Source organism: Dermacentor silvarum, chromosome 2 (assembly GCF_013339745.2).
Source record: "Dermacentor silvarum isolate Dsil-2018 chromosome 2, BIME_Dsil_1.4, whole genome shotgun sequence".
NCBI lineage: Eukaryota > Metazoa > Arthropoda > Arachnida > Ixodida > Ixodidae > Dermacentor > Dermacentor silvarum.
Genome location: NC_051155.1, coordinates 11,111,246 through 11,139,020, shown reverse-complemented (window position 1 = coordinate 11,139,020; position 27,775 = coordinate 11,111,246). Strand labels below are relative to the sequence as shown.

Genomic DNA, 27,775 nt, shown 5'->3' with positions numbered 1-27,775 from the left:
CCTACGCCCCAACCTCTAGTCACGATGAAATATAGCAGTTTAATGGAGATGTTGAAGTAGCAATAAGAAAGGTGCATACTGAGTATACTATGTCATGGGCGATTTTAATGCAAAAGTGGGGAAAAAGCAGGTTGGCGAGCAAGCAATTGGCAACTACTGCATCGATTCTAGGAATGCAAGAGGAGAGATGTTGGTAGAATTCGCGGAAAGGAATACGCTCCGAATAATGAATACATTCACTAAGTGCATCAACAGGAAGTGGACTTGGAAAACCCTAATGGAGAAACAAGGAATGAAATAGATTTCATACTCTCTGCCTATACTAGCATAGTGCTGGATGTAGAAGTGGTATGTAGGGTAAAGTCCAGTAACCATATGTTAGTGAAGTCTAGGATTTCTGTAAATTTGAAGAGAGAAAGCGCAAAACTAGTCAAGAAGAAACAGACTACCCTAGACGCAGTAAGGGTAAAAGCAGATCAATTCAGGTTGGCGCTCGCAAACAAATATGCAGCTTCAAAACAGGAGGTTGAAGTTAATATAGAGGTAATGAATGAAACCTTGAAGGCATGACCAGGGGAAAAGCTGCTGGAGAAGATGGAATAACGATCGATATAATCGATCGATATAACGAAGAGGGAGGAAATCTCATGCTTGAAAAGCTTGCGGCCCTTTATACGCAATGCCTCACGACTTGAAGTGTGCCAGAGAGCTGCAAGAATGCTAACATTATACTAATCCATTAAAAGGGAGACGTTAAAAAATTGAAGAATTACAGACCCATTAGCTTGCTTTCAGTATAGAATACAATATTCACCAAGATAATTTCCTGTAGAATCAGGACAACAATTGACTTCAACCAACCAAGAGAACAGGCATGTTTCAGGAAGGAATATTCTACGATGGATCATATCCATGTTATCAATCATGTAATCGAGAAATATGCGGAGTACAATCAACCTCTCTATATGGCTTTCATAGATTAGTAAAAAGCATTTGATTCAGTAGAGATACCAGCAGCCAAAGAGGCATTGCGTAATCAAGGAGAACATGAGGCATGTGTGAATATCTTAGCAAATATCTACAAAGACTCCAGAGCTACCTTGGTTCTCCACAACAAGAGTAGAAAGTTGCCTATCACGAAAGGGGTCAGGCAAGCAGACACAATCTCTGCAATGCTATTCACTGCATGCTTAGAAGAAGTATTCAAGCTCTCAGACTGGGAAGGCTTAGGAGTGAGGATCAACGGCGAATATATCAGCAACCTTCGGTTTGCAGATCACATTGTCCTATTCAGCACCAATGGGGACGAATTACAACAAATGATTGAAGACCTTAACCAAGAAAGTGTAAGAGTAGGGTTGAAGATTAATATGCAGACGACAAACATCATGTTCAATATCCTGGCAATTGAACAAGAATTCAGGATCGCCAATGAGCCTGTAGAGTCTGCAAAACAGCACGTTCATCTAGGTCAATTACTTGCAGGGGACCCTGATGATGAGAAGAAAATTTACAGAAGAAGAAAACTGGATTGGAGTGCATACGGCAGACATTGCGAAATCCTGACTGGCAGCTTACCACAGTCGTTGAATAGAAAAGTGTGCAATCATTTTATTCCACCGGTGGTGACATATGGGGCAGAAACTTGGAGAGAGAACACAGGACTCTCGTCTTGTGTCTCGTCCTGTGTTCTCTCTTGTCCGTGTTTTTTGGTGCTGTTTTAAATATGATTGGAGGTTAACAAAGAAGCTTGTGAACAAGTTAAGGACCGCACAAAGAGCCATTTAACGGAAAGTGTTAGGCCTAACGTATAGGCACAGGAAGAGAGCGGTGCGGATCAGAGCACAAAATGGTATAGGCGATAGTCTAATGGACATTAAGAGTAGAAAAAAATGTCGCTGTTTAGCCCGAAAGGCGAAGCATCGATTGCGATAGCAAGTTAGTAGAGGGCAATTCGGAGTAGGGATAGTAGTTTTATCGGCTGCATAAACTTATACACATTGGCTTACTAACTGAATTAACAATCGTGGTGTCAGCGCGCACCAGCAAACATGAATAGATCACACTGAATGACCGCAGCCAACGACTGTCAAAACGCTGGCAGCAAGCGCAGGTTCGCGCGGTCTATCGCTTCAACGGAAACTGAGTGGCGAATGCACAGAGCATACAGAGGTCAGAGCCGTGTGGAGATAAGAGACTGTGCAGGGCGACCGGCACCGCCAGGCAAAGGAGAAGTTGTTGGCAGAGGAGAAGCTGCCCCCCCCTTCCTCTCTACCCGTTTCTTGCTTTGGCGTGGGAGATTGAGTGGCAAGATACGCCTTTGGTGCCGGAGCACAGCGCCGCCCCGCCTCCCTCCCTCCCATACCCCCACAGCCTTTCGGGCGACGGTTGCGTTTGCTTTCCACCGTGCGTTCGCTCTCCGTGATAGCGCGCAGGGGAGTTCACCCTCCGTGATAGCGCGCGTCCCCCGCGCTCTTTCGCTGGCGCATACGGCGCGCGGCGACGATTTTATCACCCTTGGAATCTATACGGAATCTCACGGCGACGGCGACGCCGACGGCAGAAATCCGGTTGAAGTGTCCATATAATTGCTATCGCAATAAAATGGAACTGGGGAGGCCATGTATTGCGTAGGATGGATAACCGGTGGACCATTAGAAATGAACTGCATTAAAACGGATAGGCGGGCTTGTGCCCTTGTGCTCATGTGCAGTGATTGTGAGGTGCGTGTCGCGACCATATATATGTGTTTTCTTAGTGAATAAAGGTCAGTTGTTAGTCTGCGCTAGTCCTTGTGTACTTCTTCGTTGTGGTTTCGTGCTGTGTGCGCAAAAGTTTCATTATCAGGACCATTAGAGTTACAGAATGCGTCCCGAGAAAAGGGAAGCGCAGTCGAGGACGGCAGAAAACTATGTGTGCTGATGAAGTTGGGAAATTTGCAGGCGCAAGTCAGCTAGCGCACGACAGGGATAATAAGAAACCTTCGTCCTGCAGTGGACATAAAATATAGGCTGCTGCTGATGATGATGACTCTATACGCCACTTGCTTATCTCGGCTGCTGACCGGTTGACGCTTCCGTCCATGTCAAACCCAAGCGCTTTTTGAAGGTGTAGGTTGCCTACGTATATTAGTGGGTGAATCCCATCGCATTCCTTTAGGATGTGCTGAGTGGTCTCCGGAGTTTCGCTGCAGCATACTCTCATCTATTTCCGAATATTCGCTCCAATATGTTTTTGAAGCGAAAGCTTTATTATGCTACCTCGGGCAGCCGCCGGCGACTCAACAGTTTTCACCTTGAGAGCTAGAGGTCAAACCACAAAAGAGCATTAAGGCGCATTTATAGTCCGACGTTATCGGCACGCGGGCGAGCGTCATCAGATGCCGGGCGCGTCGGAGAGCATTGGCCGTGCGTCCGGTTACGTTGGCGGCGCCAGTACGTCGAACCATCGGTCCAACTATAGCCGCTGTTGTTCTCGCCAATGTGACATAACGTGTGCACACGTTCACGCTACGTGGGACTATATTTAGGCCTTTACGGAGCCCTGAAAGGAGACATTGCCGCGGTTGCACCCAGTTGAATTGGGCCCGGCTGCGAGTTGCAACCAAGTCTCACTACTTTACTGATCACCGTAGTGTCTTCATAGGCATAAAAATTGATGAATAAACACTGTATTCATTGCAAACAAGTCTGTGTATCATTGAGAAACCACAGCTCGACAATGGGCCTAGCCAGCGCAGCCAAGCTTTCGCTATCAACCAGGGTTAACCAAAGCTAAACCACACCATTTTTTTCCTTAGGCAACGTATCGTATCGTACAAATTTTCCCTTCTAATTTCTTTCTTCTCATTGTTGTAAACATCCATGGTCGTTTTTGTTCCCATTCTTTGCATCCAATTCACTGTCTCTGTTTCTATCACTTCATTTATGATGAGTGTCTGTTTACTGTTTCAATTACCCTGTAGCCGTGCATGTGCCCCAACACCTCACGAGCGCGGCAGCGGTGACTCTTCCTCGATATAATCGCTGTCGCAATAGGAAATATATTGACACTTTTACACGCGGCCGAGACGATATACAAACCACACAAACTTGTAGGCATCGGGATTGATGAAAAGTGAGTGCGCACCTTGTTGAAAGGAAGGACGGCTTGTGCCAGCGCCCTGCTGCCCCAGCCATTCTCAGACGGTTGCGCGAGTCGGTAGATGCGGGCATAGAGAGGAATGCCGAGCACCATCTTCTCGTGCGGCAGGCCCAGTTCGGCCCAGTGATCCACCGCCGACACCTGCGCCTCAGAATGAATTCTTCAATGAGCAACATTTATTAAGGCGAAATCCTTAAGTGGCCCCCGATTGCCTTGAAAGTGGTCAGTGGTACACAAACTGTCATCATCAGCTCATACCCCGCTAAGTAAGCAAAAATATAATGGCTCGTCCGTCTCGTAATGCAGAGGCTACGAGCACTCAGCAAAATGAAGCGAACAGTGCATACATTCATTGGAATCACGCATACAACGGACTAAAACGCGGCGTCTAATCGAGCGGCACAAGAAAACCACGTGACCTTCTCAATGGCTTATAGCCCCATGAGCAAGTAAAAATGCAATTGCTGATACCCCCGTAAGGCTGAGGCTACAAGTGCTAAGAAAAGTGAAGCGAACAGTGCATACTTTCAATGAAATCACCCATACAATACACAGATCAGCATACGTTTCAATCCCCTGCTGAAACGTCGTTGGCGTGAGTCTGAGAAGAGGGCGCGAAGCCGCAGCTAAGCATCGAAAACGAGCCGAAGAAGCCCCACTGAGAAATCAGCAACGCGACGATGCCAGACGGTGCATTGTGCAGCAGGCTTTTGCTTTCACGCGTTACAGGAGTGTAACATGCTGTCCAAGTTTTTCCAATAGAAACAAGATGAGCATACTTTCATTGAAATTAGTCTCGTTTCTTACTAACTTCAGACATCGCAAACCCATTGTTTTCGACGAGTTCTTCTCCACTAATACATCTGCATGGTCATGTGGTGACAGCTTAAAGCAGCGCGTTTGTTTTCAGTTCCTGTAATTTTCTTCTTCAGGCTTCTTCAAGTTATATCCAGCACGAAGCCTCTAGCCCAAATCAAGTTGTTGCTACTTGAAGAATCATAGGAACGTTGCTAGTAATTATTTTGAGTTATGCGTAGAGGCCCGAATCAAGTTCTCAACATAATCCTACATCCAAAATTAACCACTGAAAGTGTTGGTGAATTTTATTCAGCTAATGTAAAATGGATATTGCACCTTTTTCACATACCATTAATCTCGTATTCAAGACCGGGAAATTTGCAGAGCAACTAAACAGGCAACAGAAATCACAATACATAAGAATGGATGACAAACCTGCATGTCCAACTGATGCCCAATTTCGATACTACCCTTTTTCAGTAAAATAATAGAAAAACGATCTGATAGTAATTACGTGCATATGTATTGTAGTGAAGATGCCGAACGCTGGCCAATCATTATCACCAGCACGGGGTTCGCCGCTCTTGCTGGGACTCTTGCTGCTACTCGACCGATGCGTGCGGCGCTCTCAGTGCACAGCCAATAAATCTCTTCACAATTGATGGAGATGCAGAGTACATTGAAAACGTCAACCCTGGAACTTCGATTACGCATACTACCGTCTACCATGCCATGTCCCCGCAGGCTCCATCGGTCATGTGCTCCGATGTGCTCCGCCAAAGGGACCCTGCTGTTTTCAGCGGCGTGGATGACAACGACGTGGAGGATTGGCTTTCGTCGTACGAGAAGGTAGGCGTGCACAACAAATGGGACGATGCCGCAAAGCTGAACAACGTGATTTTTTATCTAGCGGGTATGACCAGCCTCTGGTACAAGAACCATGAGAGGGATTTCCAGACGTGGTCAGCGTCTAAGACATCTTTCGTTGACGTGTTTGCCAGCCCTGCTGTTCGCAAGGTGCCCGCAGAGCAGCGTCTGCGGAAACGGGCTCAGCAGCCGGGTCAATCATTCACGAGCTAAATTGAAGACCTTCTAGACTTGTGCAAGTGAATCGACGCGACCATGTCAGAGTGAGATAGAATCAAGAATATCATGAATGGAGTAGAGGACGACGTTTTCAATATGCTCCTTATGCACAGCGGGGTAGAAATAATTACAACACTCGGTGCCAAAGTTACGAGGACCTGCGAAGTCATGGACCCGCCGACCTCCTTCGCACGACCAACATCTCGCAGGAATGGCTGCCGTTGTCAGCCAATCAACCCTGCTTGCAGAGATAAAGGCGTCTCTGCGAGAGGAAGTTGCCCGTCAGCTCTCCTTTGTGCACTTCGCTCAGCTTCAGTATAATCCACAGCCTTCCAGGCTACCCTGAGTGCGTTTGAAGCATTGTTCACGGATGTGTTTGGTCTCTCCATCACCGCAGACCTTACGCCAGTTCAGCATTCACTGCTTCTATGCTTCTTAAACAAGCTTAGTTCTTCTTTAGACGTCACGAAAACTTCTGTGGGCCGCACGTCCACGTTACGTATACCATTGACACCGGCTCCCACCTGCCATTGCGGCAACGCCCGTATCGCGTATCTGCTTAAGACCGTCGTGACATCAACGAGCAAGTCGACGACATGCTTCGCCGCCAGGTGATCCAGCCTTCATACAGTCCGTGGGTGTCGCCTGCTGTCTTAGATTACCGACGGCTTAACAAAAATGTCACAGTTTCGCCTTAAGGGCGAAGCAATGAATGCGATAGCAACACAGCAATGTCATACGAAGTAAGGTGAGCGGCTTTGGCAGCAATATGAATTGTAGTAAACATGAGCTTTAAGTAAGCAGGTGGGCTGCGGCGTAAGTAGACCGACATGAAGAGAGACTGGATGACCACGAGAAGGCGCGTGTGAAACAGTGGTGTTGATGAGAAGCGCTTCCCGTGGGCAGCGCGTGCGAAGGGACACACCGGTAGCGCTGCACTGCCGATCCGGGCAGCATTGCATGTGTAGCGTGCGTTGGAAAATGTGGCCCGACTATTACTAACTGAATGAACAAGCGTGGTGTGAGCGCGCACAAACAAACACGAATAGATCACACTGAATGACTGCAGACAACGACTGTCAAAACGGTGGCAGCAAGCATACGCCGCTGCGGGCGAATGTACGGCGCATAAAGGTCAGAGCCGTGTGGAGATAAGAGACGGTGCGCGCGAGCGACGAGTGACGAGCGCGGTTGTTGGCAGAGAAGTGCGCCCCCCCCCCTTCCCCCCGCTCCCTCTGGCGCTCGCTTCCCGCTTCCTTGCTTGCGCGTGGGAGATTGAGTGCGTTCGCTCTCCGTGATAGCGCGCGTCCCCGCACGCTTCCGCTCGGGCATACGGCGCGCGGCGAAGATTTTATCTATAGGGAACCTCACAGCGACGGCGACGACGACGGCGACGGTGACGGAAGAAATCTGGTTGAAGTGTCCATATAATTGCTATCGCAATAAAATCCCTCGCAAGGATGCTTGTCCCCTACCGCGAATAGATGACGCCATTGACTGCAAGGTGCGGATTTTTTTCTTCAGAAGTCGGGATATTGGCAAGTGCCATTGGCAGAACTCGACCGATAAAATACAGCATTTTTACGCCTGATGGCTTATACGAATTTAACGTAGTGCATTTTGGAATTTGTAATGCGCCCGCAAAATTTCAGCGCGTGATTGGCACAGTTTGCGTGCTTGAAGTGGCATACATGTCTGTGCTATCTCGATGATGTTGTTGTCTTTGTTAGAGACTTCACTACGCACCTTGAGTAGCTCAAGTGTGTCGTTACATGTTTAACGAATTCCAGTCTACAGCTGAACTTGAAAAAGTGCCGCTTCGCAGCAAGACAGCTTACCATACTCGGCCATGTTGTATCAAATGACGGCTTCCTCCCCGATCCGACCAAACTTCGCACCGTCACGGAATTCCATAAACCAACGTCGATAAAAAACTGCGAAGTTTCATAGGACTATGTTCCTACTTCAGACGGTTGATTCGAAATTTTGGTGGCATCATAGCTCCCCTGACGAAGCTTCTCGGAAGCAATGACGCACTCTCCTCATGGACATGGGAATGCGAGGACGCTTTCATGAGTCTGCGCCGTCTTCTTACTAAACCCCCAATTTTGCAGTCATTACGCCCCAACTGCTACGGAAGTACACACGGACGCCAGCGGTGTCTGCTTTGCCGCTGTCCTTCCGCAACACTAATCCGCATTCGGTGAATACGTCATTACATACGAAAGTCGAACACTGACAAAAGCCTAGGCCAAGTGCAGCGTAACGGAGAAAGACTGAGAATTTCATCGATCAACCATGATAGAAACTGTCTGCTCCAGTCAGTTAGCAATTGCCAAGGAGCTCCGTGCTGGAATATGACGTTAGGCAGCAAGAAGTCTGCAGCGTCGGTGGCACAGCTAGTGGGAAGTGCATGCGTAATGGCAAACCGCGTCGCATAATCTGTGGCAATGGCGACCCACTTGTTTCCAGAGGCGGATAGGGGAAACGGGCCAAGCAAATCGAGGCCGACGCGGTGAAAAAGCTCGTACGGAATGTCCAGAGGCTGGAGGTCGCCTCCAGGCTGCAGAGTCGACTTTTTCCGGCACTGACAATGGTCGCACGAGCCCACGTAACGGCGCACAGAGCGGGACATCCCAGGCCAATAGAAACGGCTGTGTGCGCGGTCAAGATGTCTCGCCGTTGGTGCATCGTGAAGCTGCGCCAGCACAGTGGAACGGAGGTGAGCCGAGATGATTAACAACAGGTCCGGACCATCAGGGCGACGATATAATGAGTCATTTTGGAGTACAAAGAGGCGGAGGGAAGGATCAGGAGCCTGGAATGGAACTTTTTGATGATCTTGTGCAGAGACGCGTCAAGGCGTTCTTCGGTAGCAATGTTGAAGAGTGGAGAGATGGAAAGAACACTGGAGTCGCTCAGGGTAGTGTCCGGTGGATTTAATTGTACCTTTTCATCTGTTTATACTGTAGAAAGTGATGCACCATGTCCTTTTTTATTGAACCGCAAATGCCACCTATTGTATTCTCTGTCTACGGCATAGCATCTCAGATTGAAACTATTAAACTCTCCTCATCATCTCTTATAGATGATATTACCTCAAAATTTCTAAAAAACACTAAAAGTATTTCTGCTGCCTATCTATGTTTATTATACTCACAGTCTCTTGCAACTGCCAGCCTACCTGACGACTGGAAAGTGGGAAAGGTTCTTACAATCTACAAAGCAGGTAACAATAACTCGTCATTGAACTACCGACCCATTTCCCTAACCAGCGTTCCTTACAAGGTTATGGAACACGTCATTTACTCTCATATCATGAATTATCTAGACTCGATCCAGTTCTTTAACCATTCACAGCATGGTTTCCGCAAAAGTCTGTCATGTCAAACTCAACTGGCGACCTTCCTTACACGATTTACACGCTAACCTCAGTCGCAACGTACAGACAGACCCCATTTTCTTAAATTTTGCAAAGGCATTCGACAAAATAGCACACAAAAGACTAATACTAAAACTTGGCCACTTAAACATAGATCCCAATATTCTTGAATGGATTAAGGCATTCCTGGCTAACCGCTCTCAAACTGTTCTTATTAGTAACAAAACCTCTGATTTCCTCCCAGTAACCTGAGGTGTACCACAAGGATCCGTCCTTGGGCCCCTTTTGTTCTTGATTTACATTAACGATTTGCCTTCAAACGTATCAACTAACATCTGTATGTTTAATGACGATTGCGTCATTTATCACACTATCAATAACGCCCTCGACCAACAAGCTTTACAGACTGATCTTAACCACGTCGTAAACTGGTGCAGCCAATGGCTAATGATGCTTAATCCTAATAAATGCAAATCTCTAACCTTCTCGCGCCGTTCTAACCCCCTTCATTTTCCGTACACAATTTCTGGTGTTCGTGTAGAAACCGTTAACTCTTTCAAATACTTGGGTGTAACCTTATACAGTGACCTGTCCTGGCGTACTGATATTACTAACATGATATCATCTACCAACAAAACACTTGGATTCTTAAAACGCAACCGCCGACATGCCCCCATACATGTAAAACTTCTAGCATATAAAACGTTCGTCAGACCTAAGCTCGAGTACGCATCCGCCATTTGGAGCCCCCACCAGTCTTACCTCGACACTGCTCTGGAAGAAGTTCAAAACCGCGCTGCTAGATTAATCCATTCCGCTTATCATTACCACGTTAGTGTATCATCTTTAAAAGCAGAATCCGGCTTATCAAACCTCTATCTTCGCCGTCGCATTGCCAGGCGGTCTTTCTTCGACAAATTCTTTCACAGTTCTCTAGGCCATCCACCTTACATCGCACCTCCTGCCCGCATATCTCTTCGCGTCGGCCATGAACTTCCAGTGTCACGCCCACGTGCCCACACCGTTGAATTTTCATCGTTATTTTTTCCGCGCGCAGCATCAGAATGGAACGGCCTTTCCCACCAAATTGCAGCAATCGCTTGGCCATCAACTTTTTTTGAATGATGTAACCGATTTTATGTGTAACTGACGTCATGTTTCCTAGGTGAACTTGTCTGTGGCGCGAACTGCATTTTGTGAAAAGGGGATAGAAGAGAAGAGACAGTGAAGCGCCAAACTGCCAACTGTTTAATGACAGCGTCAGAGCATACAGAAAGAAAGTTAACTTTCGCGCGTGCGCAGAGAGCCAAGGTATGACAAGGAACTGCATGGTCATGATAACATTTTTTCTAGAAAGCACATTTCTGCAGAATAAAATGTGATGGATGTGTCACTAACACAATCGGACCCTTTCTTTTTAATAAAGTAAGCTTCCAGCAACTCCCTCGAAGTTTTGTCGCCACTTTTGCCCAGAATCGACACTTGCTGAAAGCGTGGCTCACAATGACAGGCCTTACAGTGCGCAGGAAGATGCGCATTGTCCCACTTACCAATACTATTAGCATGCTCCCTCAGTCTGTCATTAATGCAACGTCCCGTTTGTCCAATGTAGGACCTACCACAGTCTAGGGGTATCTCATAGACCACCCCTTCAATACAGCTTCTGACAGGGTTGGTGTGCTGCTTCTAGCAGCCCCGCGGCCCATCGCGTGTGATACGAGGGCATAATTGAGCCAACTTGTTGGGAGCTGAAAAAACAACGGGAATGCCATATCTGGTAGCCACCTTCTTGAGGTTATGGCTCAAACGGTGAACATATGGGACTACCTCTGGCTTAACACGCTCCCTTTCCTTCGAGTGCGCCTTCACATTGGCAGTGCAGGCTTTCAACTTTTGCAGCAGGGACTCAATCAGAGAATTTAAGACAGACTGAGGGTAGCCAGCCCTTAACAGTCTCTCAAGCTGATTGCGAAAACTCGCCTGCATCATATGTACACATGACTTGCGCAGAGCCGATTCTAGGCAAAGTAAGGCGATTCCACGCTTCACAGTGTGCCGAGTTGTACTGCAACAATTCTTTTTTGCCTCGAGGGATGTACGCACAGCAAACGTGATCACTCAGAAGTGTTAGATTAAGGTCTAAAAACTGCAACGTACTGTCCTTCGGAAGCTCAATAGTAAATGTAAGTCCTTTTGCGTTTACTCTAAAAACTTCTAAAATCTGCTCAACCATTTCATGGCATGGCAAAGGGCACCTATTGTCAATAACAACTAAAAAATCGTCAACGTATCTAAAAACTTTAAGAACATTGAGATGAGATGAAGTAAAAACACATTGTAGTGCGTGGTCAAAGTAAGATAAAAAGATGTCACATAAGATGGGTGCTACACGTGAACCAATGCAAATGCCCTTTTTCTGCAAGAAAATGCCATGCTCAAAAGAAACAAAGGTGCGGTTGAGGTAAGCTTCCAAGAGGGAAACATAACTAGATGCCGACATCTCCATTTGTGACACAAAACCAGCTTCGCCACTTTCACCTATGCACTGCATGGCTGCTTTTAGAAGCTCATGATGTGGAACTGAGTAAAAAAGGTCATTCACGTCAATGGAGAACACATAGCCTATTGCTTGGCTTCCACGGAAATATTCAAAAACTTCATCCGAGCTTCTCGTCAAGAAAGGGTCATTAAAATCAAGAAGCTTCAGAGCTTTTAGCAAAAAACTGCTAACCTGATATTGCCATGTATCGCGTTCACTAATAATCGTTCTAAACGGGACGTCAACCTTATGGGTCTTGGCACTGAAAAAAGCTGTAAGAGAATCCTTTTTGCTCTTTCTAATCTGCTTACCTAATTTTTCACAGCCAATTTCTTCACAGCAAGAAATCATGGTTTTCTTAACTTTTGATAAGCTGGCTTTAACAGGTTTGAAATTCTTGTTGATTGCCCCTAGTGCTTTGTCATTAAAGGCATGCCTAGGCAGAGCCACAAAACCGCCTTCCTTATCGGACAGCATTAGACAGAGTTCATTTTCCGCGACACGTGGATGCTGTCGTTGGCGTGCCTATGGACTGCCCTGTCACCCCGGTTGGTGATAGCCCTGGCATGGTGCGTGGCTCTCCCGACGGCCTTCCACGTGTTCCACTTGTAACTGACTACATCCTCGCACGGCCAGTCATCGGCAACCTGTGGTCAGCAACGTCAACAACGGACGCTATAAAGGTCTTCGCAACGGCACCCTACATCAGTGGGCAGAACAGCGGCAACGCCGAAATGTTGCTAAATCGCTGCCTGTTTTTTACGCAGGTATGTTATATTCCTGATGCCTATAGCTATCGTTCTGACGACCGCTTCTTGTTGCTTCTGTTCTGCCCGAACAGCCTTGTTGCTTGTTGCTCTCGTATTTTGCACTGTTTCGATAATCTTCTCTTGAGTGGGGACGTTGAACTTAACCCTGGACCTAGAGGTGTGCCTTCAGCAAGTGCAGAAGAGACAACCAAAGTTAACACCTCTGTTTCTAATAGCTCTCATAGCTCAACTAGACCCCCACATGAGATGGCTAGTCTTCTCGCGGAATTACTGGCTGGTCAGAAACAAATTGCAAGCGATATTGCCGATATCAAAGAATCCTTTACCTACCGTTTTGAAACTCTCGAGACGCGTGTATCGGTACTCGAATCTTCTACAGCTGTAGCTGATCGTGGTGCGCTATATGACAAGCTGAACTCCGAAAGTGCCTCAGTTAGGGAATCGGTCACTAAACTCAGTTTAAAATCCGATGATTTAGAAAACCGTTCACGCCGGAACAATATTCTTTTGCACGGTTTATCGGAAACAAGTGATGAAAATACTGATTCCTTGCTGAATGCTGTAACACGTGTGCTATCTGAGCGTGTTCAGATGAAATGTCCAGATATTGAGCGCTGTCATCGTATCTGTAGACCACGAGAAGGGAGATCGCGACCAGTCATAATGAAACTTTTTGATTACAGGGAAAAAATGCGGGTCTTGAAAAGCGTTACGAAACTGAAAGGGTCTGGTATGTACATAACGGAAGATTTATCCCCGAACGTGCGCACCTTACGAAAGAAACTGTGGGACGCAACTGCTAGTTTTCGTGATAATGGATCCAGAGTAAAACTGCGCTATGATCATGTCTATATTGATGACGTGCGCTACATGTGGGACAATAGCACAGATTCTCTAAAGTGCGATTCTACTGGCGTTTCTAAATCATCTTTTGCTTCTAAAACTGGAGCAACTTTTCGTTGACTGCCAGCAACTTCTCTTAATCTAAGTATTTTGCATCTAAATGCGAGAAGCATTGTTAAAAAGTTCGTGCGTTTACTTGCTCTTGTTACGTCGTACTCTCCCCATGTAGTGGCCATAACGGAGACCTGGCTACACGATGGTGTGTTTGATTGTGAATTTACCCCGCCTGGCTATGTAGCAGTACGCAATGACCGATCAAGTGGCAAAGGTGGCGGTGTTGCGCTACTTATTCGTTCAGACATTAAATTTTCTGTGCTCCCTTACACACATGACGTTGAACTTGTTTGGTGTAAGCTCTGTTTAAATAAACTGTCGATTATTGTTGGTGTGTACTATCGCGCACCAGGTTGCTCTTTGGAAGATCTTCAAAGGTTTAGCATATTCTTGCACGAACACGACTTCGGTGCTTCAGAATTCGTGCTCATGGGGGACTTTAATGCACCAGGTATTGACTAGCAAACACAAAGTTGCACTGGTCAGGACATTTCTATTTGTAGGAAACTGTTATCTATTTCACTAACCCTGGGCCTTACTCAAATCGTAAATACTCCAACCCGCCATAATGCTGTTCTAGACCTTGTTTTTCTCAGTTCTCAGTTAATTCAAACTGCGTTCCAATGTGACGTAATTGATGGCATTTCTGACCACAAAGCTCTCCACGTTTCCCTTCCATCTTCATCGATTAAACAGAAGCCTAGTATTACGCAGTTTCATGACTTTCTTCATGCTGACGACGCATCTATAACAGATACGCTAGCGTCTAACTTTGATTCTTTTCAAGCACTTAGTCTTCATGGTGACGTTGACATACTGGTCAGTGCATTTGAGCAGATCATGAAGTTATGCATTGATAATTTTGTTCCTCTCAAAACGAAAAAGAGAAATCCTCAGATTCCATGGATGAATCGCAGCTTACTGCAAGCTTCGCGTCGCGTTCGTCGTCTGCGCCGTTTGAAAAAGACATGTAATCCAGATGCTATCCTTCGCTTTACCACTGCCGTGGTTGACCTGCGTAACAAAATGAAAAGTGCCAAGAACTTTTATTTTCAAGTTGAGCTTCCAGGATTATTGCAGTCCAACCCGCGCAAATTCTGGGCTTCTATTACCCCAACTAAAACTGATACAGTTTCCTTTACATTAGATGGCACGGTTGTTTCAGACCCTATTAAAATAGCCAATGCTTTCAATGTCTACTTTCAGTCAGTGTTCACGCACGACAATAACGCTCTCCCTTTGCTCACAAGTTCTAATCCTGATCTGTCCATCGGCGATGTGGTAATCAGTCAAAATGGCATCCTAAACTTGATTCTCAAGTTAGACACAAAGAAGTGCACTGGCCCCGATAGCATTCCAAACAGCTTTCTGGTGCGTTACGCTCTCTGGTGTTCACGTTACTTGGAGATCGTTTTTGGCAAATCCTTGTCTTCAAGTACCGTCCCCGAGTCCTGGAGGTTAGCTAAAGTTTTGCCTCTGCATAAATCAGGCAATAGACAACTTCTGTCTAACTATAGACCTATATCGCTTACCTCCAATTCGGGGAAGCTGCTGGAGCATATCATTCATAAACATATCACTGAGTATATTGAATCGAACGACCTTCTGTCCAACACACAACGCGGATTTCGTCGTGGTTTCAGCACAATAACACAACTGGTACAATTTTCACATGACATTGCTAGCAATTTAGACACTGGTAAACAAATTGATGCGTTATTTATAGATTTTTCCAAGGCTTTCGACACCGTTATACACAACAAGCTTCTAAGTAAACTAAACGTAATATTAAATAATCCTCAATTGATCGACTGGATAGCTAGCTTTCTCAACTCGCGCTCTCAAATCGTTTCATTTAATTCCAACTCGTCCTCAGCAATAAAAGTAACATCTGGTGTTCCCCAAGGCTCCGTTCTGGGACCCCTGCTATTTTTTATTTTTATAAATGACCTTCCCAGCAATATTAGGTCCAAAGTCTGCCGACGATTGCGTGCTATACCAGGTAATAACTACTGCCAATGATCACACTTTACTTCAGGATTCTTTCAGGCAGTTTTGCACATGGTGCTCGGATTGGCAGATGCGCATAAACTTTCAAAAAACAGTAGTATTGTCATTTACAAACAGCCATTCTCCATCACAGCATGTGTACGCTTTCAACAACATAACAGTTCCCCGGGCGCAGACGTACAAATACCTTGGCGTTATGTTCACTCACAACTGGCAGTGGTCACATCATATAGATTATTTTACCTCTAAAGCACTAAAAAAATTTGGTTATTTAAGACGAACGTCATCTAAATCTCCAAAATGCACTAAATTACTAATGTACAAAACACTCATTCGCCCTATATTAGAGTACGCTTCATGCGTATGGCATCCATATAAAGTGTGCGACACGACTAAAATTGAATCTGTCCAAAGGAAGGCTGCTCGTTTCATTCACCATCGCTATGACCGTGATTTTTCACCCTCATCTGCAATGACCGCTTTGAAATTACCGCTTTTGTGTACCAGACGTGATATTGATTCTTTGAAACTGTTACATTCATTTGTTCACTCGTCTTGCCGACTGTCTAATGATAACTACATCGTGCATGCTACTGCTCTTCCGACTAGACGTGGCCACAACCTTAACCTAAAGCCTTTTTTTGCGCGCACTAACGTATTCAAACACAGTTTTTTTCCGAGAGTTATTGAATGCTGAAATGATTTACCCGGTTGTGTTCGTGAAATGGCGACATCTGATTTTGTACAAGCATTGGTGTGATGTTAATGTTCTAAGTCTTTCATTTATGTATTCCATGTACTCGCACTCCTGCAATAGCCCTGCATAGGGCTGCAGTATTTGAAAATAATAAATAATAATAATAATTGTCTCTGAAAAAAGACACCACCCGTTGCAACACTCGCGCCTGACGACCAGTTCCGGCCTTGGGGGCAGCCCTGTGTAGGCTGTCTACACCATCTAGTAGGCAACGCTCGCGTTGTTCCTGGGGCGCTTTTCTTGCGACTTGCCGATTTCACGCCAGAAATTCTTGAGCTGCAACCTGAGGCTCAAGTCCGTATTTCGGTCCCTTATTAAGAAGGTTGGCTATGTCGTCGGGAATATTAGTATCACCAATAACATTCAGTCTCTCTGTCCGGCTCTTCATGGTGGTTGTCTTGTTCATACTCCTTACAAGGCAAGAGAGCATGCTGTTCCACGTCGTTTCTATGGCAGTACTCACCACCTTCCGGTGGTCCTTTAGTTTCTTTGTAGCCACCCATGCAGGAAATTTAGTGTAGCACATGCACCTGAGAAGGTCGTTGAAAAGCCGGACTTGACGACCCAGCTCGGAACGTAGAATCTTGCACATTCTTTTGATGTGGCCCCAGGACGGAAATACGGATCCGAAGATGGCAGTGATTTCACGTGGTGGAAGGCCTTGTCTGATGCAGAACCCTAGATAGCGTGCGTGGCATGTCGCTGCCACGATGTTCCTTGTTCGCATGGAAAAGAGACCCGGAGCCCACTGTACGAGAAATATATTCCAAAAGAACTTGGGCAAGCTGGTGCTGATATTTCCTAGGTGAACTTGTCTGTGGCGCGAAATGCATTTTGTGAAAAGGGGACAGAAGAGAAGACACAGTGAAGCGCCAAACTACCAACTGTTCAATGACAGCGCCAGAGCATACAGAAAGAAAGTTAACTTCCGCGCGTGCGCAGAGAGCCAAGGTATGACAAAGAACTGCATGGTCATGATAACATTTTTTCTAGAAAGCACATTTCTGCAGAATACAATGTGATGGATGTGTCACTAACACAATCGGACCCTTTCTTTTTAACTTTGAACTGCTAGAGCCCATATCCCTGTTTTTTTTCCTCCATGGCGATTTGCCCATAGCCGCACCGAAGTCCAATAGAAGAAAAGTACTGTGCGCTACGCAAAGAATCGAGGGCGTCGTCAATTCGCGGCAGAGGGTACACATCCTTCTTAGTAATCTTGGCGAACATTGTTTAACTGCACGAACAAACGGACCACAGAGACCACAAGGATGGGCGCACACTGGTAACTAATGGCTGCCATTTTTATGGCAGCCATTAGTGATTTTTGGCAACCATACGGTATGCCAAACGGCTAGACGACAACGCAGACGACGTAACGTTGGTGGCGGCGTTACCTCCGAGATGCCTTAGCAAAGATGAAGAACAAGAAACCACAGGCTTTGGGGAATGTTATGCTGCTCTGAGGAGCTGTGGTACCCGAGAGTCCAGCCTCAGGAAAGGGCCCAAGCACAGCATGGAAACTTCACTGGAAGGGCATGACCCTAAACCGCAGCCTGGCCAAGATGATCAAGAAAGGTGTTTATTGGATGGCGCCTAACCAACACAGTCAAGAAGAAAGGCCAAAACTGAAGGACCCAACGTCAGGTATCATCCGCTTTTTTCAGACAGAACGACCTCAGACTGCTACAACAGGTTAAAAAAGGAAGGTTTGTCGTAATGCCGTCGGGGATTTTTTACGAGAAGGCGCGACGGCTGCTGTCAAAAAGAACATCACACTTGTGCCAGAGAAAGCCGCAGAAATAAAGGCGAAGGCTCTTTCCACGTGCAGGGAGATGGAACTGCACAAACTGGCTACCTCAATTAACAAAAGCAAAGGTAATCGCGTTTTTTTTTACGGCCAAGAGGCACAAAGAGTCTTTCCAGTCTATCGTGAGTGAAACTTGGCAGAACGAAGTAAGCAGGTTTTTGCTCAAGTGTTTATCGCACCTGAAAGTGGACGACTGAAACAAAGAACTCAGAAGCAGTTACTAGGTTCATAGAATCGAATGATGACATTGGTCATGCTTCTTTCACTGGCATAGAAGATTTGTTTTATTCTGTCCCTCATGTTGCATTGTTTCAGGCTGTTCAAAAATGTATTGAGCTTAATGGCGAAGTGTCTTTTTAGAATTATGCCGGGTTGACTGTTGATAGGTTTTTAGCGTTGCTCGAGTTTTTCCTCAACTCTAACTTCACCCAGTTTAAAGAAGATTTTTACGTGCAGAAACAGGGTATATGCAGAGGTTCTTGCGTTGCTCCTATCTTGTGCGATGTTTTCTTCTCGAATTTTGACAGAGCAGTAAACGAATCAATCGATCGGAACCAGGCTGTTGCCGTGTTTTGTTTATTTATTTATTTATTTATTTATTTATTTATTTATTTATTTATTTATTTATTTATTTATTTATTTATTTATTTATTTATTTAACATACTCTCAATGCCTGATGGCGTTACAGAGAGGAGTGGTGAATCATTATATAATGTTAGAGACAGCAGTTTGAAAGGATGAATGAACCGGATTGCTGGCGACCGAGGCGGGGAGGTGGTTCCATTCGGATGCCGTCTTGGGCAGGAAGGAATTGAAGAAAAGGTTTGTGCGGCAAGTTGGTACTTGTACCTTGACGTTGTGGTCGATTCGCGATGAAATATAAGGGGGTGATATAAAGAGGTCATTTTTATTTCTGGGTTAGTATAGTACATTTTATGAAAGAGTGATACCCGGCCGAGTTTACTTCTTGATGAAGGCTAGTTTTGCTAGCCTTCATCAAGAAGACTAGCCTTCATCTGCTAGTCTGGCAGATGAAGGCTAGTTTTGATGGCAGATACGCTGGCACTGCGCAAATAATGGCATACAATGAAACGTGCAGAGCGGTTCTGAATGGCTTCAAGTAAGTATGTTAGCTGTGCTGTAGATGGATCCCAAATTGATGAAGCATATTCTAGTTTAGATTTTACTAGCGTTTTATATAATGTAAGTTTGAGGGAAGAGGGCGCGCGAGAAAAATTGCGACGTAAAAAACCTAGTGTTCGATTGGCGGAGTTTGTCACGTATTCAAGGTGAGTTTGCCACGAAAGGTTGTTAGTAATGTGAACACCTAAATATGTATAGGAAGTGACAGAGGACAGAATAGTGTTGTTAATTTTGTATGAGGATGTAGAAACATCACTACCACGAGAAAATTTCGTCATTTTACATTTTTTACGTTTAATTTCATTAACCACTGGTTACACCACGAAGAAATGGTGTTAAGGTCAGATTGAAGTAAAAATGAATCATCTGGGTTAGTTATTTCACGATAAATAACACAATTGTCAGCATAAAGACGAATGTTAGACGTCAATTTCTCTGGCAAATCGTTAATGTAAATAATAAATAAAAAAGCCCAAGGACTGAGCCTTGGGGCACACCAGAAGTTACAAAACAGGTTGGTGAAACGGAATTGTTAGCAGATACGAATTGAGTTCGTTTGTCGAGAAAGCATTCAATCCACTTAAGTAAAGAGGGGTCAATGTTAAGTCTGCTTAATTTCAGAAGAAGGAGACGATGGCATACTGTATCAAAGGCTTTTTTGAAGTCTAAAAAGATACAATCAATGAAAGAACCTCGGTCTAGAGATGAGAACAGATCATTAGTAAACATAACTAGTTGTGTCTCACATGAAAATTTTTTTCGGAAACCATGCTGATATTTACTAAAGAAGTTGTTAGATTCAAGGAATAGCACGAGATTAGAGAAAATGATGTGTTCCAGAAGTTTCCCGGGAATGCTGGTTCACGAAATGGGTCTGTAGTTGATAGCGCATAAAGGATTACCTTGTTTTGGAATAGGCACCACCTTCCCCGCCTTCCAGTCGTTTGGCAGCACACCGCATTCTAAGGACTGCTCAAAAAGTTTAGATAAAATGATAGTTGAGTGGGTCACAGTGCATTTCAAAAACGGAGCAGTTATTTCATCAGGGCCGGGTGCAGATACCTTTAGATTCTCGATGAGGTTTGTTATTCCAACCCAGTGAATGATTATGGGATCCATCGTTGGAAACAAGAGGTTATTAATACGGGTAATAAAAAAGACTGATCATCAGAAAACGAACATTTAAATACGTTATGCAGAGCAACACAGCACATATCAGATGGTATGACATTCCCCGTCTCATCAAATAGTTGGATATCTTGTTTCGGTTTGCCGTTAACAACTTCTCAAAATTTACGCGGTTTATTTCGAAGCAGCGATGGAAGAGTGCTTGAAAAGAAATTGCGCTTGGCCGCTTCAAGTTCACGCTTGTAATCAGAGACGCAGTTTTGATAAGCTGCCCAGCGGTCAGCTATATCACTTGATAGTGCTTTTCTCTAAATTCTTTTTTTCTTGTTTCGTAGGCGGCTGAGCAGCGGAGTGAACCAAGGAGAGCGAAACTTGGAATGAATTTTAGGCAAAGGCACATATCTCTCGATAAGCGATAGCATTTTTGTTTTATAATTGCACAGTTCTCTTCTAGACTATTATACGTGTAGAAGCGCAGGAACGATTCGCAAAAAGATTGCATTTCGACGTCAATAGCGGCGCTATTCGCTCTAGCATAATCTCTTATGATTTTCCTGGGCTGTGGCGCTCGCTCGAAAGGAAAGTTGCAAAGAAAGTGAAGGATACAATGGTCGCTTAGCCTAGGAAAATATGTAAATGCTGAAAACACATCTGGGATTGAAGTAAGGACTAAATCTAGCACATTTGATGAGGCAGCAGAAACTCGCGTAGGTTTTTTAACTAATTGGGTTAAATAACCCAATTAGTTAAAAATTAAATAATTGGGTTGTTGTTTTGAAGATTTTCTTGTACTTTTGAAGAAGCAAGGCACGTATGACGTCGCCATCGCAAATGTTCTGCACATATTTCAGCGCCTTGACAAAGGGTTTACATTCACCCATGAACTAACAAAGATGATAAAATTCAGTTCTTAGAGAACGCTTTGAGACAACGCAAACAGTTTTATAACCTTCTGTGACAACCATGTATGTTGGAAATATAACCCAAGGTCCCAAAAGAAATTGTTGCCCTATGATTCGGCTCATTCGAAAACGCTAAAGCGGGCAATAGCCACCGAGTGTATCATGTCAGGCTTAAGAAAGTCATGCACACACAAAATACAGGAACACTTTTAGCCACAGATTGTGAGCAGGTTACCCATAATCAGTCATTTCAGCAGTAGCGGAGGCAGTGCTTAAAACGATAAAGACGGAAAACAATATTAGTAAAGACGCAAGGGACTGCGAAGATAAGAAACCTAAAGTTATGCCTTATTTCACAAGACTTCCCACAACTTAAAGTTGTAAAACTATATGGACTGGACGTAGCGTTCTCGGCTCCCGGCAAGCTCGCTGGAATATGCTCACGCATAGGAAGCTGTACAGATAGGATCCAATAGTGCGGAACAAAGCACACAAATCCCCACATATATTGCAGTGTTGGAGTCTATCAGATACCTCTATCATGCGGCAAAGTCTACATAGGCCAAACAGGAAGGTGCGTGAATGTACGCTTGCGTGAGCATGAATTGTCATTTAGGATTAAAGTGAATCCTAATGCGAATCCGGGCACGACAAGCAGTGGACACGTTCGTGTCCACTGCTTGGCATGCCCGTGTAAGCCGATCATGAAAAAAGTAAAAATTTTGTGTCGCTGCAGAGCTAGCCTAGCGAGAGAACTGCTAGAGGCGTTCCATATAAGCAAGAAGCGACAACATTGTGTCAGCGACACCTCAGTTTATCTGCACAACACTGAGATGAGGTTTATTGACCAGCGTAGGTAGGTTGCCTTTTGCATAAACAATTTTTTTTCGTGCACGCGCAGTTGTCTATGTCTGGTAAGTACTTATATGTGGTTCTTGTGGAATAAACATTAGTTGCAAGTCCGCGCCCGTCCTTGTTCTTTGCTGTCTCTGTAGTCCGTTTGTTCGCGCAGTTAAACAATGTCCGCTAATATGTACCAACTCGCCCAAGAAGAAGAAGAAATAAACTTTATTTAAAGAGCCGGCACTTTGCTTTTAGTGGCCTCAGGTGTCGGCTCGAAGTCCTTGGACTCGGGCGGCATCTTCGGCTTGCCGCACGGCCCAGAGCTGGTCTTCCAGCTCCGAACTTTTCAGGGCCGCCTCCCAGCGGCGGCGACGCCGACGGAGAAGGTTCCCGGCGGCCCCAGCAGCCGGGGTCCAACAAGTTCTTCTAAACTACTTAGTAATCTTGTTTCGATGCCGATAGACGACGGAAAACCGCCAGGTGTCTTTTTTTCTCAGAAGCACCACAGGGTACCCCCAAGGACTCGTAAATGTTCGTTGATGTCTTTGTAAGCATTTTCTCGACTTCCGTTTGAATTACGCGCCGTTCTGTCGCAGACACTCGTAAGGACGCCTAGGACGCTTGTATCTCCTTCCGAAAGTTCATAAAATTCCACCCACTGAACTTCACACTGCTAATATCCCAGGGCGTCCGATAGTATCGAACTACAACACCCCGACAGAAAGCCTCTCCACATTTCTTAACCACTTCCTTGGTGACTTTCCGAAAACACTTGCGTCATTTGTACAAGATACCCCCCATCTACTCAGAATTATAGAGGACATTAATACAAAAGGCGCACTACCGCAAAACATAGTTCTCGCAACACTATACGTCATGGCCCTATACACCAACATTCCAATCCCTGCTGGTTTAAACTCGATAAAGGAAACGCTGTCCAAACACAATGGACAACACTCTATTGAAGTATACTTGTCTCTTCTTGAACTAGTTCTGACATATAATTACTTCGAATTTGAAGAAAATTACTATCTACAAATACATGGGACAAGTATGGGCACACCTTTTGCACCAACCTACGCGAACATATTTATGGGTACTCTAGAAACGGATTTCCTATCTCGTTGCACCCACAAGCCCCACACATACCTACGATACATAGACTATATATTTATAATATGGGAACATGGTCAGGAAAGTTTAGATAAATTTGTAACTTTCCTAAATTCTTTTCACACAACAATAAAATTCACATCGGAATCTTCAAATGAGCGCATAAACTTTCTGGACACAACAATATATATTGATAATGTGAAACTAAAGACAACGCTGTATAGAAAACCTTTTGATAAACAACAGTACCTAGATTATACAAGCCACCATCCCAGACATTGCAAACAAGGTATCATTAAAGGCCAAGCCACACGACTTCGTCGCATTTGCGTTGAAAACCATGACTACATAGAGAGACTCGATCACCTTAAGGAAACCCTATCAAGCAGGAACTACCCGAACACTGCCCTTCAGAAAGCCTACACCGCTGCAACCAAGCTTGATCGAGCCAAGGTCCTCAAACCCCGCCCTAAGATCACAAGGACAACAACGCCTCTTCTTACTACTAAATTCTCAAACGCACTCCCCAATGTGAACGATATCCTCAGTAAATACCACCCAATTCTCACCAGCAACCTGAAACTTAATAACATCTTTCCCGACCCGCCCAGAGTAGCCTACAGACGGAACAGTAATTTTAAGGACATTCTTGTACACGCCAAACTAAGGACAAAGACGAAGCCAACATCCGGTCCCTGGGGCCGCTCCATGTGTTCCACATGAAAACATATTCAATCTACTACTACAGTAAAAAGTACAGCGTATTCAATCTACTACTACAGTAAAAAGTACAGCGTCAGATTACATTCACAAGGTAACTTCGAATTTCACCTGCACGTCAAGCAACGTAGTCTACTGTCTAGAATGTGCCGCTTGTAACAAGCGATACATAGGTGAGACTGGACAAGAAATGCACACGAGACTCAACGGCCATCGCGCAGATACAAAACACAATTTACCTAAAGCAGTAGCCAGCCACTTCAATGAGCACGACCATATATTTGATGAAGCAAGACTCTATATACTACAAACAAATTTTCGTTCACCTCGCGAGAGAAAATATACAGAATCATACCTCATACACAAGTTTATATGCCTGCACCCGACGGGGATGAATTTATCACGTGGCAACTTAGAATCGCTAAAAGCAGTAACATAAACCTTAAATTGTTATACCATTAACAAAGGCGCAAAACAAGTTAAACCTCTAGCTAATCTCGATGCTCAACCTCACCTAGTCTTCCATTTCCAGTTCTTCACTGCATCTCCCCTACCACTCCATTTATTATCCTCCTCCATGCTTTTACTCATTGATAAACCATACGAACGCTTTTCCAGGTACACCTGTCGCCTCCGTGTTTATGTTTCAAATTATATTTCTTCCGCTGTCACTCTCCTGTGCCGTTTTTTTTTTCTTTTTTTTCTTTTTTTCCCTCAACCTCACCTATTCTTCCATTTCCAGTTCTTCCCTGCATCTCCCCTACCACTCAATTTATTATTGCGATAGCAATTATATGGACACTCCAAAGCAGATTTCTGCCGTCGCCGTCGCCGTCGCCGTCGCCGTGAGGTTCCGTATGACGTCAATGGAGATGAAATCGTCGCCGCGCACCGCCGAACGCTGTATGTGCGAGTGAAAGGGCGCGAGGGACGCGCGCTTTCACGGGGAGTGAACGCACGGCGGAGAACAAACGCGCGTTCTGTGCCGTGCTCCCTTAAGGGCTGCAGAAGTAGGCGTCTTGTTCCTCCTTTACAATCACCATATATGTAGAGCAAACGCACCTTCTTCTGACGCACGAGAGGCCGTGGGGGGGGGGGGGGGGCAGGGAAGGGAGGCGACGTTTAGCTGCGGCACCAAGTGCCTATTTATATCAGAGGCTCCGGCAACAGTCACCAACGCCGCACGCATTTTGTGCGAACGCGGGCAAAACGCCGACGGCGTCGACAACAGTGCTGTGTGTTGCCGGTGCTGCTGCATGTCCAAGTTTGTACAGCGGATAAAACTACTATCCTTACTCCGTATAGCTCTCTACTAAGTTGCTATCGCAATTGATGCTTCGCCTTTCAGGTGAAACTGCGACAACTTTTTATCGTCCTCCATGCTTTTACGCATTGATCAACCATACGAGCGCTTTTCCAGGTACACCTGTCTCCCCCCATGTTTAGATTTCTAATTATATTTTTTCTACACTGTAACCCTCCTGTGCCGGTTTTTTTTTCACACAAGATCCACACCGAGGCAGTCCAAAATCCCAGAAGCCAGGATACCTTTTTCGGCGCCTTGACCACACAGGGTCTCGCCAATTCTGTATACCGCCGCGACGACGCCTACGGCGAACTAGTGAGGCTAACGTCCCTTGACGGACCAAGCTGCTCCCTGTCAACCACAAAATTACCCGATGCCTTGATGCTACGCTACTCAAGTCATGCTTTCAACTCGTATTGTCACCTGCACACTGACCGGCTCTTCAGGGACCCCAAACGCACACCGACTACGACACCTCCGAACGCTCACTCGCCTCTCGCTCCCTCAACCGCCTCTGACGTTTTTCTTTTTTTCTTTTCTTTTTCTCTTATTATTGCGATAGCAATTATATGGACACTCAAAAGCAGATTTCTGCCGTCGGCGTCGCCGTCGCCGTCGCCGTCGCCGTGAGGTTCCGTATGACGTCAGTGGAGATGAAATCGTGACCGCGCGCCGCCGAACGCTGTATGTGCGAGTGAAAGGGCGCGAGAGACGCGCTCTTTCACGGGGAGTGAACGCACGGCGGAGAACAAACGCGCGTTCCGCGCCGTGCTTGCTTAAGGGCTGCAGAAGTAGGCGTCTCTTTCCTCCTTTAAAATCACCATATATGTGGAGCAAACGCGCCTTCTTCCGATGCGCGAGAGGCCGTGGGGGAGGGAAGGAAGGGTGAGGGAAGGGAGGCGACATAGAGTTTCTCACTATAAAACCTAGAGGGCAATGTGGCGCCACCGTCTATGCGAGTTTCTTAAAGGGCTGCCGTGCCCTCATGGGAATGACGGGATATGTGTCTGCGAGGCTTGTGTTGGCTGGTGTTGTACGAGGCTTCGTCTAAAACGTGGATATGGCTACACAAATAGCGCGTTCTTAAAATAAAATCTACATAAAAGGCTTTCATTCACCCATATTACATCTCTCAATAAAGTTTACTCACGTACAATGCAGCAACAAGCGAAGAAAAGCAAGAACAGACGACAAGTTGTTCCAAAGCGAGCGAGAGTCTTGTCGTCTGCCCTCCAACTTTAGCGGCCAGCTGATACTTTTTACGTTTCATGAAATTGTGCATCCAATAGTATGTCCTCGAAATTAAACAAAACATGTTTTTGTGTAATAATAAAGCTAAAGCAGTTTTTTACGTGCTGTTTTAGCAGGAAATGAATGATTGTGACAGACGGAACGGTGCTAGCCAGGCGCGTCTTCAAGGCGTTCGGGCTCTCCAAGAACGATGCCAATCCGAATCCACAATATACCGGCATTCCCTTGCATACCACGGCGCAGCAGCGCCACATTTCCCTCTAGGTTTTATGGTGTGAAACTCTATGGGAGGCGACGTTTAGCTGCGGCACCAAGTGCCTATTTATATCACAGGCTCCGGCAACAGTCACCAACGCCGCACGCATTTTGAGCGAACGCGGGCAAAACGCCGACGGCGTCGACAACAGTTCTGCGCGTTGCCGGTGCTGCTGCATGTCCAAGTTTATACAGCTGATAAAGCTAATATCATTACTCCGTATAGCTCTCTACAAATTTGCTATCGCAATTGATGCTTCACCTTTCAGGTGAAACTGCGACAACTTTTTTTTTTAATTTTTCATTTTTTTTGCTGCTTTCTCGATCTCTCGCTCTTGTCCCCTCGTCTTAGAAACCGCGCCTAGCCAGTCAAGCGCCAGCGCTCATTTTCTTTTCAGTCTCTCCCTTTACAGCCAGCCACAGCCGACATCGACGTGACGTCACTCCACTAACCCTTTAAAACTAACCCGCCGAGGATGACGAGGCCGCCTTTGACGAAGATAGGTCCTCCTATCGAAACGTTGGCCAGCCTTTCTGAGGCACCTTATCCCTGTTTATAATCCTTATTCCTCATGGAGGGGGACTGGCATTTTCGGTGTCGATGCGATGAGTCGCAACTTTTGTCTCGCTGTGATTGGGCGAAGAAAATTGAAAACGTCGCTGTAAGCGGCTGGCAAGCGACGAAGGTCGTCAAACTGCGTGAAATGAAGTACTGGTGTCAGGGCTTCCAGAAGACTTGGGAGCATTGATGGCAAGGGCCAGATGGTCATGTGCGTCAAAAAACGCTTTGCTGCCCAGCGGGATACCTTCGGGAAAAAATTGTGGTGTGCGTCCAAAATTCTGAAGAAGGATACATGCCCG

The 27,775-nt window shown here is 45.6% G+C and overlaps 1 protein-coding gene across 1 annotated transcript in view; it reads right to left on the bottom strand.

Moving 5' to 3' along the window:
• Positions 1–27,775, bottom strand: part of LOC119440854 (chitinase-like protein 4) — a 503,330-nt gene that overhangs the window by 129,874 nt on the left and 345,681 nt on the right. Inside the window, exon 8 of the mRNA XM_049661102.1 lies at positions 4,129–4,284. Within this exon, the coding sequence (XP_049517059.1) occupies positions 4,129–4,284 (156 nt within the window). The remainder of the gene's footprint in view (positions 1–4,128; positions 4,285–27,775) is intronic.